The 11,944-nt window shown below is 36.7% G+C and overlaps 1 protein-coding gene across 1 annotated transcript; it reads left to right on the forward strand.

Annotated features, from left to right (window-relative positions):
* The first annotated feature begins 833 nt into the window (after positions 1-833).
* LOC142179799 (uncharacterized) lies at positions 834-5,474 on the forward strand. The gene is made up of 8 exons (XM_075250676.1): positions 834-894; positions 1,656-1,745; positions 1,998-2,174; positions 2,856-2,960; positions 3,414-3,486; positions 3,793-3,862; positions 3,977-4,187; positions 5,392-5,474. Exons 1-8 carry the CDS (start codon positions 834-836, stop codon positions 5,472-5,474), a joined length of 870 nt encoding a protein of 289 aa, XP_075106777.1.
* The last annotated feature ends 6,470 nt before the right edge of the window (positions 5,475-11,944 follow it).

Consider the following 11,944-nt stretch of genomic DNA (forward strand, 5'->3'; position numbering starts at 1 on the left):
CCCCAGCCTTGGCCCAGCATCTCCCGCACATGCGCACTCCCCACGTGCACCAGCGGCCTCACACCTGCGACCCTTTCTTCTGCAGGTGCGGAAATAGTATAAGCAGCAGCTCCAGCTGCAATTCCAACTTCAACAAATCCGTTAACCACCCGGAATCACCCCGAGGCCCTCGGGACCTCAACCAAAAATACCAACAAGTCATATATCAACATACCAACTTAGTCGAACCTTCGAATCACTCAAAACAACATCAAATCATAAAATTACCGTCGGATTCAAGCCTAAGAACTTCTAAATTTCCAAATTCGGCAACCGATGCCAAAACCAACCAAACCACATCCGAATGACCTCAAATTTTGCACACACGTCACAAATGACACTAATAACCTACTCCAAATTCCGGAATTCCATTCCGACCCCGATATCAAATTTTCCACTGCCGACAGGAATCGTCAAATTTCCAATTTCGCCAATTCAAGCCTAATTCTACCACAGACCTCCAAATCACATTCTGGATGCACTCCTAAGTCCAAAATCACCTAACGGAGCTAACAGAACCATCAGAATTCAAATCCGAGATCGTTTACACATAGGTCAACATCCGGTTGACTTTTTCAACTTAAGTTTCTACTTAAGAGACTAAGTGTCTCAATTCACTCTGAGTTCCTTCCGGACCTGAACCAACTAACCCGATATAACATAATATAGCTGAATAACACAAAAAGAAGTAGAAATGGGGAAAATGGGGCTATAACTCTCGAAACGACCGGCCAGGTCGTTACAATGGACCAGCTAAAAATCGTGCTGCATCTTTGCATACAATTTCTACCAAAATGGGTGATAAGCCAGTTGAAAGGGATAAGATTAACCCCCAAACAAATATTGTTCAGGATAGTGATAATATTTCTGATAAGGATATTCCTTCTGCATCCGAAATGGATTTCAACCCCAATGATACTTAATGATCCCACACCAAATAGATTTTAGTCCAGGGTCACAAGCTAGAAAATATATTCAAAAAGATTTTTTTTTAATAAATGGAACTGGTTTAAAACTTGGTTTTTTGATACTTATAGTAAAGAGGATTTAAATAATATTTCTCAAGAGTTTTATGAAACTTGTGCTCTACATAATCAAATTATGTATTTTGTTCCTTGGTTTATAACCACTTATTTACCGCTTTATATAAAGGTTTTAGAAAGATCTTATAAAGATGGGAAGGGCAATATTACTAAAGCAATATACCCTCCTCAAGCACCTTTTGTTTTACCAAAATAATATAGGTATTACATTTACTGCATTTCAAAAATTTATTGATGAAGATATTGCTGCAGTCAGCGTCGCAGAAATTAATAATTTGATTTCGCAAAATAACTATTTAAGTTTATATGTTAAAGTTTTGGGTGAACACATCAGTTCTCTTGATAAAAAATTTGATGAATTAACTATTTTGATAAAAGATATAAGTACTAGCAAGAAGACAACTGATATTGCCTCTACGTCTGGAAGCAAATCAGAACCTCAAATTGTTCTTACTCATGTTCAAAGACCCCCTGAGATTCAGGATTTTAAATTCAAATTTTTAAATGATTTAGAAGAACTTCTTGATAAAAAGTTATCTGGTTTAAATATTAAACCTATTGATTTATCAAAAGATTTTGCTGATAAATTAGATACCACTTTTGATTATAAAAATGAAGTTTGGTCAGAGTATAATATACTCAGAAGTTATCCTAAAAAGAATGGTAAGTATGCTGATAAACCCAGAATGCAAACTTATTATTATAATCGTCCTACTCCTCAAGATGTTTTAATAAAGGAACATGATTAGAATCAGACTAATACGTCTTATAGTGGTTCCGAAATTTATGAATGGAATCTTGATGGTTTGACTGATAGACAATTGACTATTCTTGTGCATAGAATGCTTATGTATGCAACTATCTGTAAAAGTATGAAAAATACAGATAGAACTATTTGCAAAATAATTGTTGCAGGTTTCACTGGCCAGCTTCATGGCTGGTGGGATAATTATTTAACTGCTGATGAAAGGAAAATGGTTATTAATGCAATAGCCACTGATGAAGGAGTTGATAACTTAGGCATGGCTCTAGTGAAAAATAGAGAAGATACTGTTTACACCCTTGTTCTTACCATATTAGAATATTTCAATGGTAGATTTACCAATCAGAACTAGACTGTCCGTACTCTGCTAAATGGCCTTTGATGTAGGACCTTAAGCAAGTTTAGATGGTATAAAGATACTTTTATGAGTAGAGTAATGGAATTACCCGAAAATAAGTATGAACATTGGAAAGCTAAGTTTATAGATGGCCTTCCCTCCTTATTTGCTGAAAGAGTTAGAAAAACTCTAAGGGGTAGCTATGGTGAAATTCCGTACAAAGATTATACCTATGGAAAATTGATAGGAATATGCACACAAGAAGGATTAAACTTGTGCAATGAGTTAAAATTATCCAGACAGCTTAAGATGGATAAGCTTAAGGAGATAAACTAATTAGGAGACTTTTGCACCCAGTTCGGTTTACCCGAGACTTCTACTCATAAGAAGAAGAAACACAAGTATCATAGATACCCTAACCCAGACAGTCCTTATAAGAAAAAGAGATCAAGATATAGGTCCAAAGAAGAGCGTGATGCTAAGAAAGCCCATCGCAAGTCTACTAGATTTACGAAAAATAGGTCTAAGCGAGATCTTGCTAATATTAAGTGTTATAAATGTGGAAAATTTGGCCATATAGCTCCAAATTGTAAGCTTCAAAAGCTGAAAACCTTAGAACTAGATGAAGAGTTACGTGATAAGGATTATGGTTTGTTATACACCTCTTGATCAGAATCTGATTATTATTATTCTGAGTCAGAATCTGAAATTGAAGTAGATTTACTTGATTTATATGATAGTGATAAAAATATTGATAATACTTGTACAGCTTGCAGAGGTAATACATGTACCTGTGATGATGATGAATTTTATAAATTGCAATCTCAGTTCCAAGATTTGAACATGAAAACTATTATATCTGATAATGTAATAGAAATTTTAAAAGAAGTTACTGATGATAAACTTCATGAAAAAATTATAAATTTGGCTGCAAGTACTAGTTCAAGTTCTTCAAAACCTTTTGAAAACTCAAAAAAGGAATTTGAATATTCTGCTCCTTATTCTTTATTAGAGGTTAATAACCGTCTTTTAAATAAAAGTACAACTCCAACAAGAAATTCTTCTTTCGATGATTTAAAAGTTGAAGTTGAAAACTTGAAAAGAGAGATCAAATCTCTTAAATAAAATCAAATGATTTGTGATCATAGGATTACTCAGATTGAGAAAATCAATTCTCCAGCTGAGAAATCTGATGATAAAAACAAAGGTATTTCTGAAAATGATATTGAAGAAAAACCTATTAAGATTGATTCTCAACATGATATGTTTTTGGGAATGATGCAAATTGTTACTGCTCATAGATGGTATATTAAATGTACTATTCTAATTGATAATAGTTTTTCTATCACAAATATTGCTATGATTGATAGTGGAGCTGATGTTAGCTGCATTCAAGAAGGTTTAGTACCTACTAAATATTTTCAAAAAACTACTCATATGGTAAAGTCTGCTTCAGGACATGCTTTAGACATAGAGTATAAATTACCTAATACTGGTATTTTTCAGAATAAAGTCTGCATTCCTCACTTCTTTTTCTTGGTTAAAAATCAGTTAGACCCTCCAATTATACTTGAAACAACTTTTATTAATGCTATTTATCCTTTTACTAGCATAGACTCAAAAGGTTTTACAGCTACTTATAAGGATAAAAAGATTAGTTATATTTTTGTTACAGATCTAGTAACTAGAGATATAAATGCTTTAATTGATATGAAGCAAAGACATATTGATTCGTTACAATTAGAATTATTTAGTATGCATATATTTGATACTTTGAATTCTACAAAAGTGCAGGAAAAGATTAAATTGATTTCCGAAAATATTGCTATTGATATTTGTGCTGAGCATCCCAGTGCTTTTTTGAATAGAAAAAAACATATTGTCTCTCTTCCATATGAAGCTAATTTCTCTGAAGATGATATTCCTACAAAATCTCGACCTTGTCAGATGAATGCCGAATTGGTAGAATTCTGCAAAAAAGAGATTGATAACTTGTTACAAAAAGGTTTGATAAAACCCTCAAAATCTCCTTGGTCTTGCACAACTTTTTATGTTAATAATGCTGCTGAAAAAGAACGTGGTATTCCTAGATTGGTTATTAATTAAAAACCTTTAAATAAGTTTTTAAAATGGATAAGATATCCAATTCTCAATAAAAAGGATTTATTGTCAAGATTATATGATGCCAATATATTTTCTAAGTTTGATTTAAAATCTGGTTATTGGCAAATTCAAATATTTAAAGAGCATACTTATAGAACTGCTTTTAATGTTCCATTTGGGCAATATGAATGGAATATTATGCCTTTTGGTTTAAAGAATACCCCTTCTGAATTTCAAAAAATCATAAATGATATATTTAATCCATATCTGGATTTTATCATTGTTTATATTGATGACATTTTGATATTCTCCAAAACATTTGAAATGCATATTAAGCATTTAGATATTTTTAAAAGAATTGTTATACAAAATGGTTTGGTTATTTCAAAACAAAAAATGAGTTTATTCCAAACTAATATTCGATTTTTAGGACATTATATCTGTCAAGGAAAAATAACTCTGATTCAAAGATCTATTGATTTTGCTTCAAAATTTCCCGATATTATTACTGATAGAACTCAGTTACAAAGGTTTTTGGGAAGTTTAAATTATATATCACCTTTTTATAAAGACTTGTCTCGTGATTTAGCTCCCTTATATGATAGGCTAAAAAAGGATTATAAAAACCCTTGGACTGATAGTCATACTATTTTAGTTAAAAATATTAAGCAACGTGTTAAATCTTTACCTTGTTTAACCCTTGCTAATCCTACATGGCAAAAGATTGTCGAGACAGATGCGTCTAACATTGGTTACGGAGGATTTTGAAACAGATAAATCCAAATAATAATCATGAATAGTTGATTAGATTTTACTCTGGAAAATGGTCTGAAGCCCAGAAAAAATACGCTACTGTGGCTCATGACATGTTAACCATAGTTAAATGTGTTTTAAAATTCCAAGATGATTTATACCATCAAAAGTTTTTGATAAAAACTGACGCACAATCTGTTAAATATATGTTTAACAAAGATTTTAAACATGATGCCTCAAAAATGATATTTGCAAGATGGCAGGCTCAATTAGCCCCCTTTGATTTCGAAATTCAATACAAAAAGGGAATTGATAATTCTCTGCCAGATTTCTTATCTCATGAATATTTGCAGGATGGAACCCCCATGGGGCAGAGTTAGAGGTAGAGGAAGGGGAAGATCATCCCCACATTCCCAAGGAAGGACATCGCCTTTAGGATCGTCATACGGATCCACATCAAACTCCCCAGTTATACAAATGGGAAGAAGGAGCTTGAATAAGGAGAAGATATCTCTCAGAGGCGAATCCTCAATGATAGGACCATCCATTCACCTGGAAGATATTCCAGAAGACAGTCCGTTATACGCACATTTGCAGGCATATTTGACAGCTCAAAAGCAAAGTGATACTTTTGCTTCAATTACAAAAGAGGACAATGATGATATCAAGTCCTATGAATAATTGCCTAAAAAGGAAATGATATTTCTTTTGGAGAATTCTGAGATACAAAGAAAAGATGAACCGTGGAAGATATTCCAGAGATACTTGATAAATAGATTATATTATCTGGGTATGTCATACCAAAACCCGTTCTTATTATGAGACTATTCTCACAAGTACAGGCAGTGCAGAATTTCAGCACTTTTCTAGTTATAGCACGGAGGAGAATGTTTATAACTTCTCGAAAATCATCATCAAACAGATTATATCTGTTGAAGACTGGGGAATATCCACAATGAAAGAAAGGTAGATAAGCCTTAACAAGTCCCGTATGAATTTTACCTATTGGGATTATATCCAGGCCTTTGATAAAGTACTCTATTACAATAATGATAGACGTAAGCACACTTGGTTCGTAAAAGTGTGTGCAAAGATATTTGCAGAACCTATTCATAATTGGTTTTTAAACTGGTGGTCATACCACGGTCCGACAGAAAAGATATTACCCGATCCATTTCTTATGTTATACAAAGAATGGACGAAAGTTTCACCAGTTCTAAATGAGTTATAACACACAGATCATATCTGTTACTTAGAAAAGATTGATCAGATATATTTCTTCCTAGAATTCTCTATTCCTTGGATTCATAAATGGACTCCGGAAGTAGGATTCACCGAGGAACAAATTCCTTGTTTATACAGAACCTTTTATAATAATTTCTGGGATAAACTGATGAAAAAAGATCCCAAAACAAAGACGTTATATGGTCAAGAACTCTTGGATTCCATTAAAATAAAAATCCAAGAATATTCCAGCAACCCTCAGAAAGAGAAAATTGACGATAGCTCAGTGCAACACATTGCCAGAAAGATCTCCTTTCAAGAAGGGGATAAAGAAGAAATGATTAATGACTATTTGGAGGAAGTAAAAAGAAATTTGCTTCGTTCTATCAATCAATATGAGAAATCAGACACTTCAATGCAAAGTGAGACCAGCAACGATGATATCGCAGATGACTCTCAACCTATTGAATCAGAGAAGATATTATCTGATGAAGCCTTACAAGATGCGGAAGAATTCCTCCGCAAAATGAAAGAATTAGAAAAAACGACCAGCACAGTGAAGCCGCCGGACCCCACAACACAGTGAATCAGCCGGACCCAGTCGCTGGACCCCACTCAATAGTAGATAGACTGTTTCAATAGTAGAAACATTGTTCATCAACAGTAGAAACACTATACAAGGGACACAGTGGGACCCTTTTTACTGTTTAAAGATTTTTTTTCTTTTTCTATTTATAGGTTCATTCGTTTAGAGAGGAAAGAAGAAGCCGAAAAACTCTCTCTCTCTCTCTCTCTCTTAAATCTCTCTCTCTCTCTATTGTAAGTTTGTAAGTACTACATTGTAATCGAATGTAACGACCCGGCCGATCGTTTTGAGAATTTAAGTCTCATTCGGCGGTATAAGGCCCTGAGTAGCTTCATATTATGTGTATTGACTTGCGTGCGTGGTTGAATTCAGTTACCGGTTGTTTCGGAGTGACTTAGGACACTTAGTAGGTATCCGGACTGAAAATCCGAGGTCTGTAGCGGATTTAGGCTAAAAATGGCGAAAGTCAAATTTTGGGAGATTTGACCAGGAAGTGGAATTTTTGATATCGGGGTCGGAATAAGATTCCGAGAGTTGGAACAGCTCCGTTATGTTATTTGGGACTTACCTGCAAAATTTGACGTCATTCCGGGTTGATTTGATAGGTTTCGGCACAGGTTTTAGAAGTTGAAAGATTTGAAATTTATAAGTTCGATTCATGGTGCGATGCGTAGTTTCATTGTTAGTTGATGTGATTTGAGGGCTCTACTAAATTCGCATTGTGTTTTAGGATTGGTTGGTATGTTTGGTTGAGGTCTCGGGGGCCTCGGGTGAGTTTCGGGTGCTTAACGGATTAAAAGATTGATTTGTGTTATTGCTAAGTCTTCAGTCTTCTGGTATTTTTGCACCTGTGGTGAAGAGACCACAGGTGCGAGAGTGCACATACAGAGAGGCAAGCGCAGAAGCGAAAAGGTGGAGGAGCGCCAGGGGTCGCAAGTGCGAGGAAAATTCCGCATCTGCGATGCCCGCAAATGCGGATTTTGGCGCGCAGAAGCGAGAGGAAGCGCAGGTGCAGCTATGACGTGTGCACCTACAGTCGCGCATATGCGGCTAGTTATGCGCATGTGCGGTCACGCCTGGGCAGGAAAGAGAAATCTGAGGGTTTGGTTTCATTCTTCGTTTTTGGACTTGAGAGCTCGAAATTTGGCAATTGTTCGAGGGATTTTCAGAGGAAACTTTGGGGTAATGATTCCTAACTCGTTTTTGGTTGTATTCCATTAGTTTAGAGTTGTTTTCTCCATTTAGTTTCGGATTTTTGGGGTTGAAATTGGGAGAAGTTGGAAGAACTTCTTCAATGAAGATTTTGAGTTTTGAAAGGGGATTTGTGGTCGGATTTGAGTAATTCTTATATGGTTGGACTCGTGAGTGAATGAGTGTACATATTTTGTGATTTTTATCCGATTCCGAGAAGTGTGCCCCACGGGTGATGTTGAGTTAATTTCGGAATTTTTGTTAAAATATTGATTTCGTTAATTAGATGAGTCTATTATTGTTGTAATTATGATATGTAATTTCTTTTAGCTAGATTTGGGCCATCCAGAGCCGGATATTCGTGGAAAGGGCATTCTTACGGATTTATTGAGCTTGACTCGAGGTAAGTATCTTGCCTAACCTTGTGTGGGGTAACTAACCCTTAGGATTTGAGTTATCTATGTTGATTGTAGTCTGTGTACGCGAGGTGACGAGTGCGTGCTCGGACCTATTTGTGGAAAGTTGGCCTTTCAGGGTTCTTATGTCCTTATATTCACTGTGTATGATGTTGTTTTTGATCTTTTTGAATTCCTATTTGCTAGTTTCACCTCTACATGCTTTGACTAGAGATAATTGCTTTAGGATTCACTCTTACTGTCTATTTGACCCTTATTCGACTTAACCAAAGATTTTACCTCTTCTATCGTCATGCTATATTTGTTTCTCTTCATAACTGCTTATCTTTAATTGAAATCATTATTTTCTCACCCTATAATTGTTTCATCTTAATTGGAGTTATGATTATCTTTCGCTGTTTATCCTTATTTGAATTGTTGAATTTTTCTCGTAATTGCTCAACCTCAAAAGGAGTTTAGATAACCTATATCTTAGTTGACTTGCCATTATTTGGAACTATTTGACTCGTGTTGGCTTCTTATTGTTGACTTGAATATTGTGGAATCGTTGCTACATTCTTGTTTTGTTTTCCCTTGTTAAGCTGTTCTCCTTGTGCCTAACATTCTTTACTGTGGTTATTTCTTGTGAATGAGTTATACCGTTCTTGTAAGTTAAATTCTTGAGTTGATTTGCTCGCCGTACTTTGCATTTCTGTCATTGTTGCTTTTTTACTCGTTGTGGTGATTTACGAGGTTTCTTTCGTGTTATAGTTTTTATCTCTGTTGTTTGCGCTGCATATTTAAATTGGGACTACGGACATATTCCGGGAGATCCCCCTGCACTGCATATTTAAATTGGGACTACGGACGTATTCTGGGAGATCCCCCAGCACTGCATATTTAAATTGGGACTACGGACGTATTCCGGGAGATCCCCCTGTCTTGCATATTTACTTTGGGAGTACGGACGTATTTCAGGAGATCCCCCAGCACTGCATATTTAAATTGGGACTACAGACGTATTCCGGGAGATCCCCCTGCACTACATATTTATATTGGGACTACGGACGTATTCCGGGAGATCCCCCAGCACTGCATATTTAAATTGGGACTACTGACGTATTCCCGGAGATCCCCATGTCTTGCATATTTACTTTGGGACTACAGACATATTCCGAGAGATCCCCCAGCACTGCATATTTATTTTGGTATTACGAGACGGTATTCCGGTAGATTCCCCACTGTGGTTATATCTGTGTTCGGGGCTGCAAATCTTCCATGCTTAGGTGTCACAGGGTGACTTATACTCGAAGGATATGATTTGAAAAGTTTATATTTGAAAAGTATTTATCTCTAAGAAACTATATTTGAAGATATTTATTTGAAAGTGTTATACTTGAAAAGTATTTATCTTGAAAGAACTATGTTTGAAGGCTAATTATTTGAAAAGTTTATATTTGAAAAGTATTTATCTCGAAGGAACTATATTTGAAGATATTTATTTGAAAGGGTTATACTTGAAAAGTATTTATCTTGAAAGAACTATGTTTGAAGGCTAATTATTTGAAAAGTTTATATTTGAAAGGTTTTATCTTGAAAGAACTATGTTTGAAGGAAGTATATTTCAAAAATAATTTCTTATTGGAAAGGATTATATTCTAAAGACCTCAATTTTTAAAAAAAACTTGCGGGTGAAAGTTTACACTTGAAGGATTTTGACTAATTTATTGGGGTTGTTGGCTGAGACCTGATGTGAAAACTATTGCAGCTGCTGAGTTACTACTTGCCTTTACTGTATTGTGATTTCTAGATTTGGGTTGTGTTTTCGTTCATTCTTCTGTGTCTTATTCTGGTGTTCCGCTGTTACTTGTTGTTTTTCCTTCCTTATTGCAGTTGCTATGTCGGTAGCCATATCTCGGGGTCCTTAGATAGATGTCATGTTCTGTCATCCCTATACTTGTTCAGTTTATTAGACCAGTGGGTGTCTTGACTAGTCCTCATCACTACTTTACCGAGGTTAGTCTTGATACTTACTGGGCACCGCTGTGGTGTGGTCATGCTACTCTTTTGCACATTTGTTTGTGCAGATCCAGGTACTTGTTCGTTAGCTATCTGTGTGGACTGTTACTGTAGAGACTCAAGGTAAACCTGCTGCTGCGATCGCAGGCTTCAGAGTCACCTTCAACTTTTCGTTTTGCACTGTTTATTCTTATTTCTAAACAGTTGTATTTAGAAGTTTTCTAGCGCTGCTGCGATCGCAGGCTTCAGAGTCACCTTCAACTTTTCGTTTTGCACTGTTTATTCTTATTTCTAAACAGTTGTATTTAGAAGTTTTCTAGCAAATATTTTGTAGAGCTTATGACTTGTACTACCGGTTTTGGGAGTTTTAAGAGATTCTATTTAAACAATGTTGTTTTAATTATTGTTAGGCTTACTAGTCCCTAAGACTAGGTGCCATCACGATACCCAGACGGAGGAAAAATTGGGTCGTGACAAGTTGGTATCAGAGCTCTAGGTTCATGGGTGCTACGAGTCATAAGCAAGTTTAGTAGAGTCTTGCGGATCGGTACGGAGATGTCTGTACTTATCTTCGAGAGGCTACGAAACTATTAGGACAATTTCACTTCTTTCATTCCTATCGTGCGAGCTTATTGATCTCGAAGTTTGAACTATTATCATTCCATTCTCTCACAGATGGTGAGGACACGAGCTGCAGTTATCGACGACGCTGCTCCCGGAGTAGGTATCGCTAGAGGTAGAGGCAGAGGCCAACGAGGAGTAAGTGCCACAGCCAAAGCATCGACCAGGGTAGCAGCATCTGAGGAAGAGAAGCTTAGACTTGCAAGGTTCAAGAAATATGACCCTCCTACATTTAGTCGTTTGGCTTCAAAGAGTGCACAGGGTTTTCTGGAGGAGTGTCACCGCATTCTCCATACTACGAGTATTATGGAGACGAGCAGGGTTGCTTTTACTATGTACCAGCTCAGGGGAGCGACTTACCAGTGGTGGCGGGCATATGAGTTGGGTAGCCCAGCCGAGTTAACTTCACTTACATGGGTTCGTTTTTCAGAGATGTTCCTGGGAGAGTTTTTACCTCAGTCCCTCCGAGATGCATGGCGCACGGAGTTTGAGCAGCTGCGCCAGGGCACTATGTCAGTGTCAGAGTATGCCGTGAGATTCAGTGATTTGGCGAGGCATGCACCTGCTTTGGTCGACCCAGTTAGAGAGCGTGCCCGTAGATTGATTGAGGGACTCAGACATGATATTTGGTTCAGCATGGCTCGTGAGTTAGAGTCAGATATTTTGTTTCAGCAGGTTGTAGGGATCGCCTGCTGAGTAGAGGGCATGTGGGACCAGGAGAGAGAAGATAGGTGAGGCCACGAGAGAGAGTACAAGCGAGATCAGGAGAGAGAGGACAGGGAGGCAGGAAGGCCTCGTAGACCAGAGAGATCTACTGGTCCTTATTTTGGAGGCAGGGTACGACATGTTAGAGGTTTTATGGGTCAGCCA

The sequence above is a fragment of the Nicotiana tabacum genome, chromosome 4, assembly GCF_000715075.1.
Source record: "Nicotiana tabacum cultivar K326 chromosome 4, ASM71507v2, whole genome shotgun sequence".
Lineage (NCBI taxonomy): Eukaryota > Viridiplantae > Streptophyta > Magnoliopsida > Solanales > Solanaceae > Nicotiana > Nicotiana tabacum.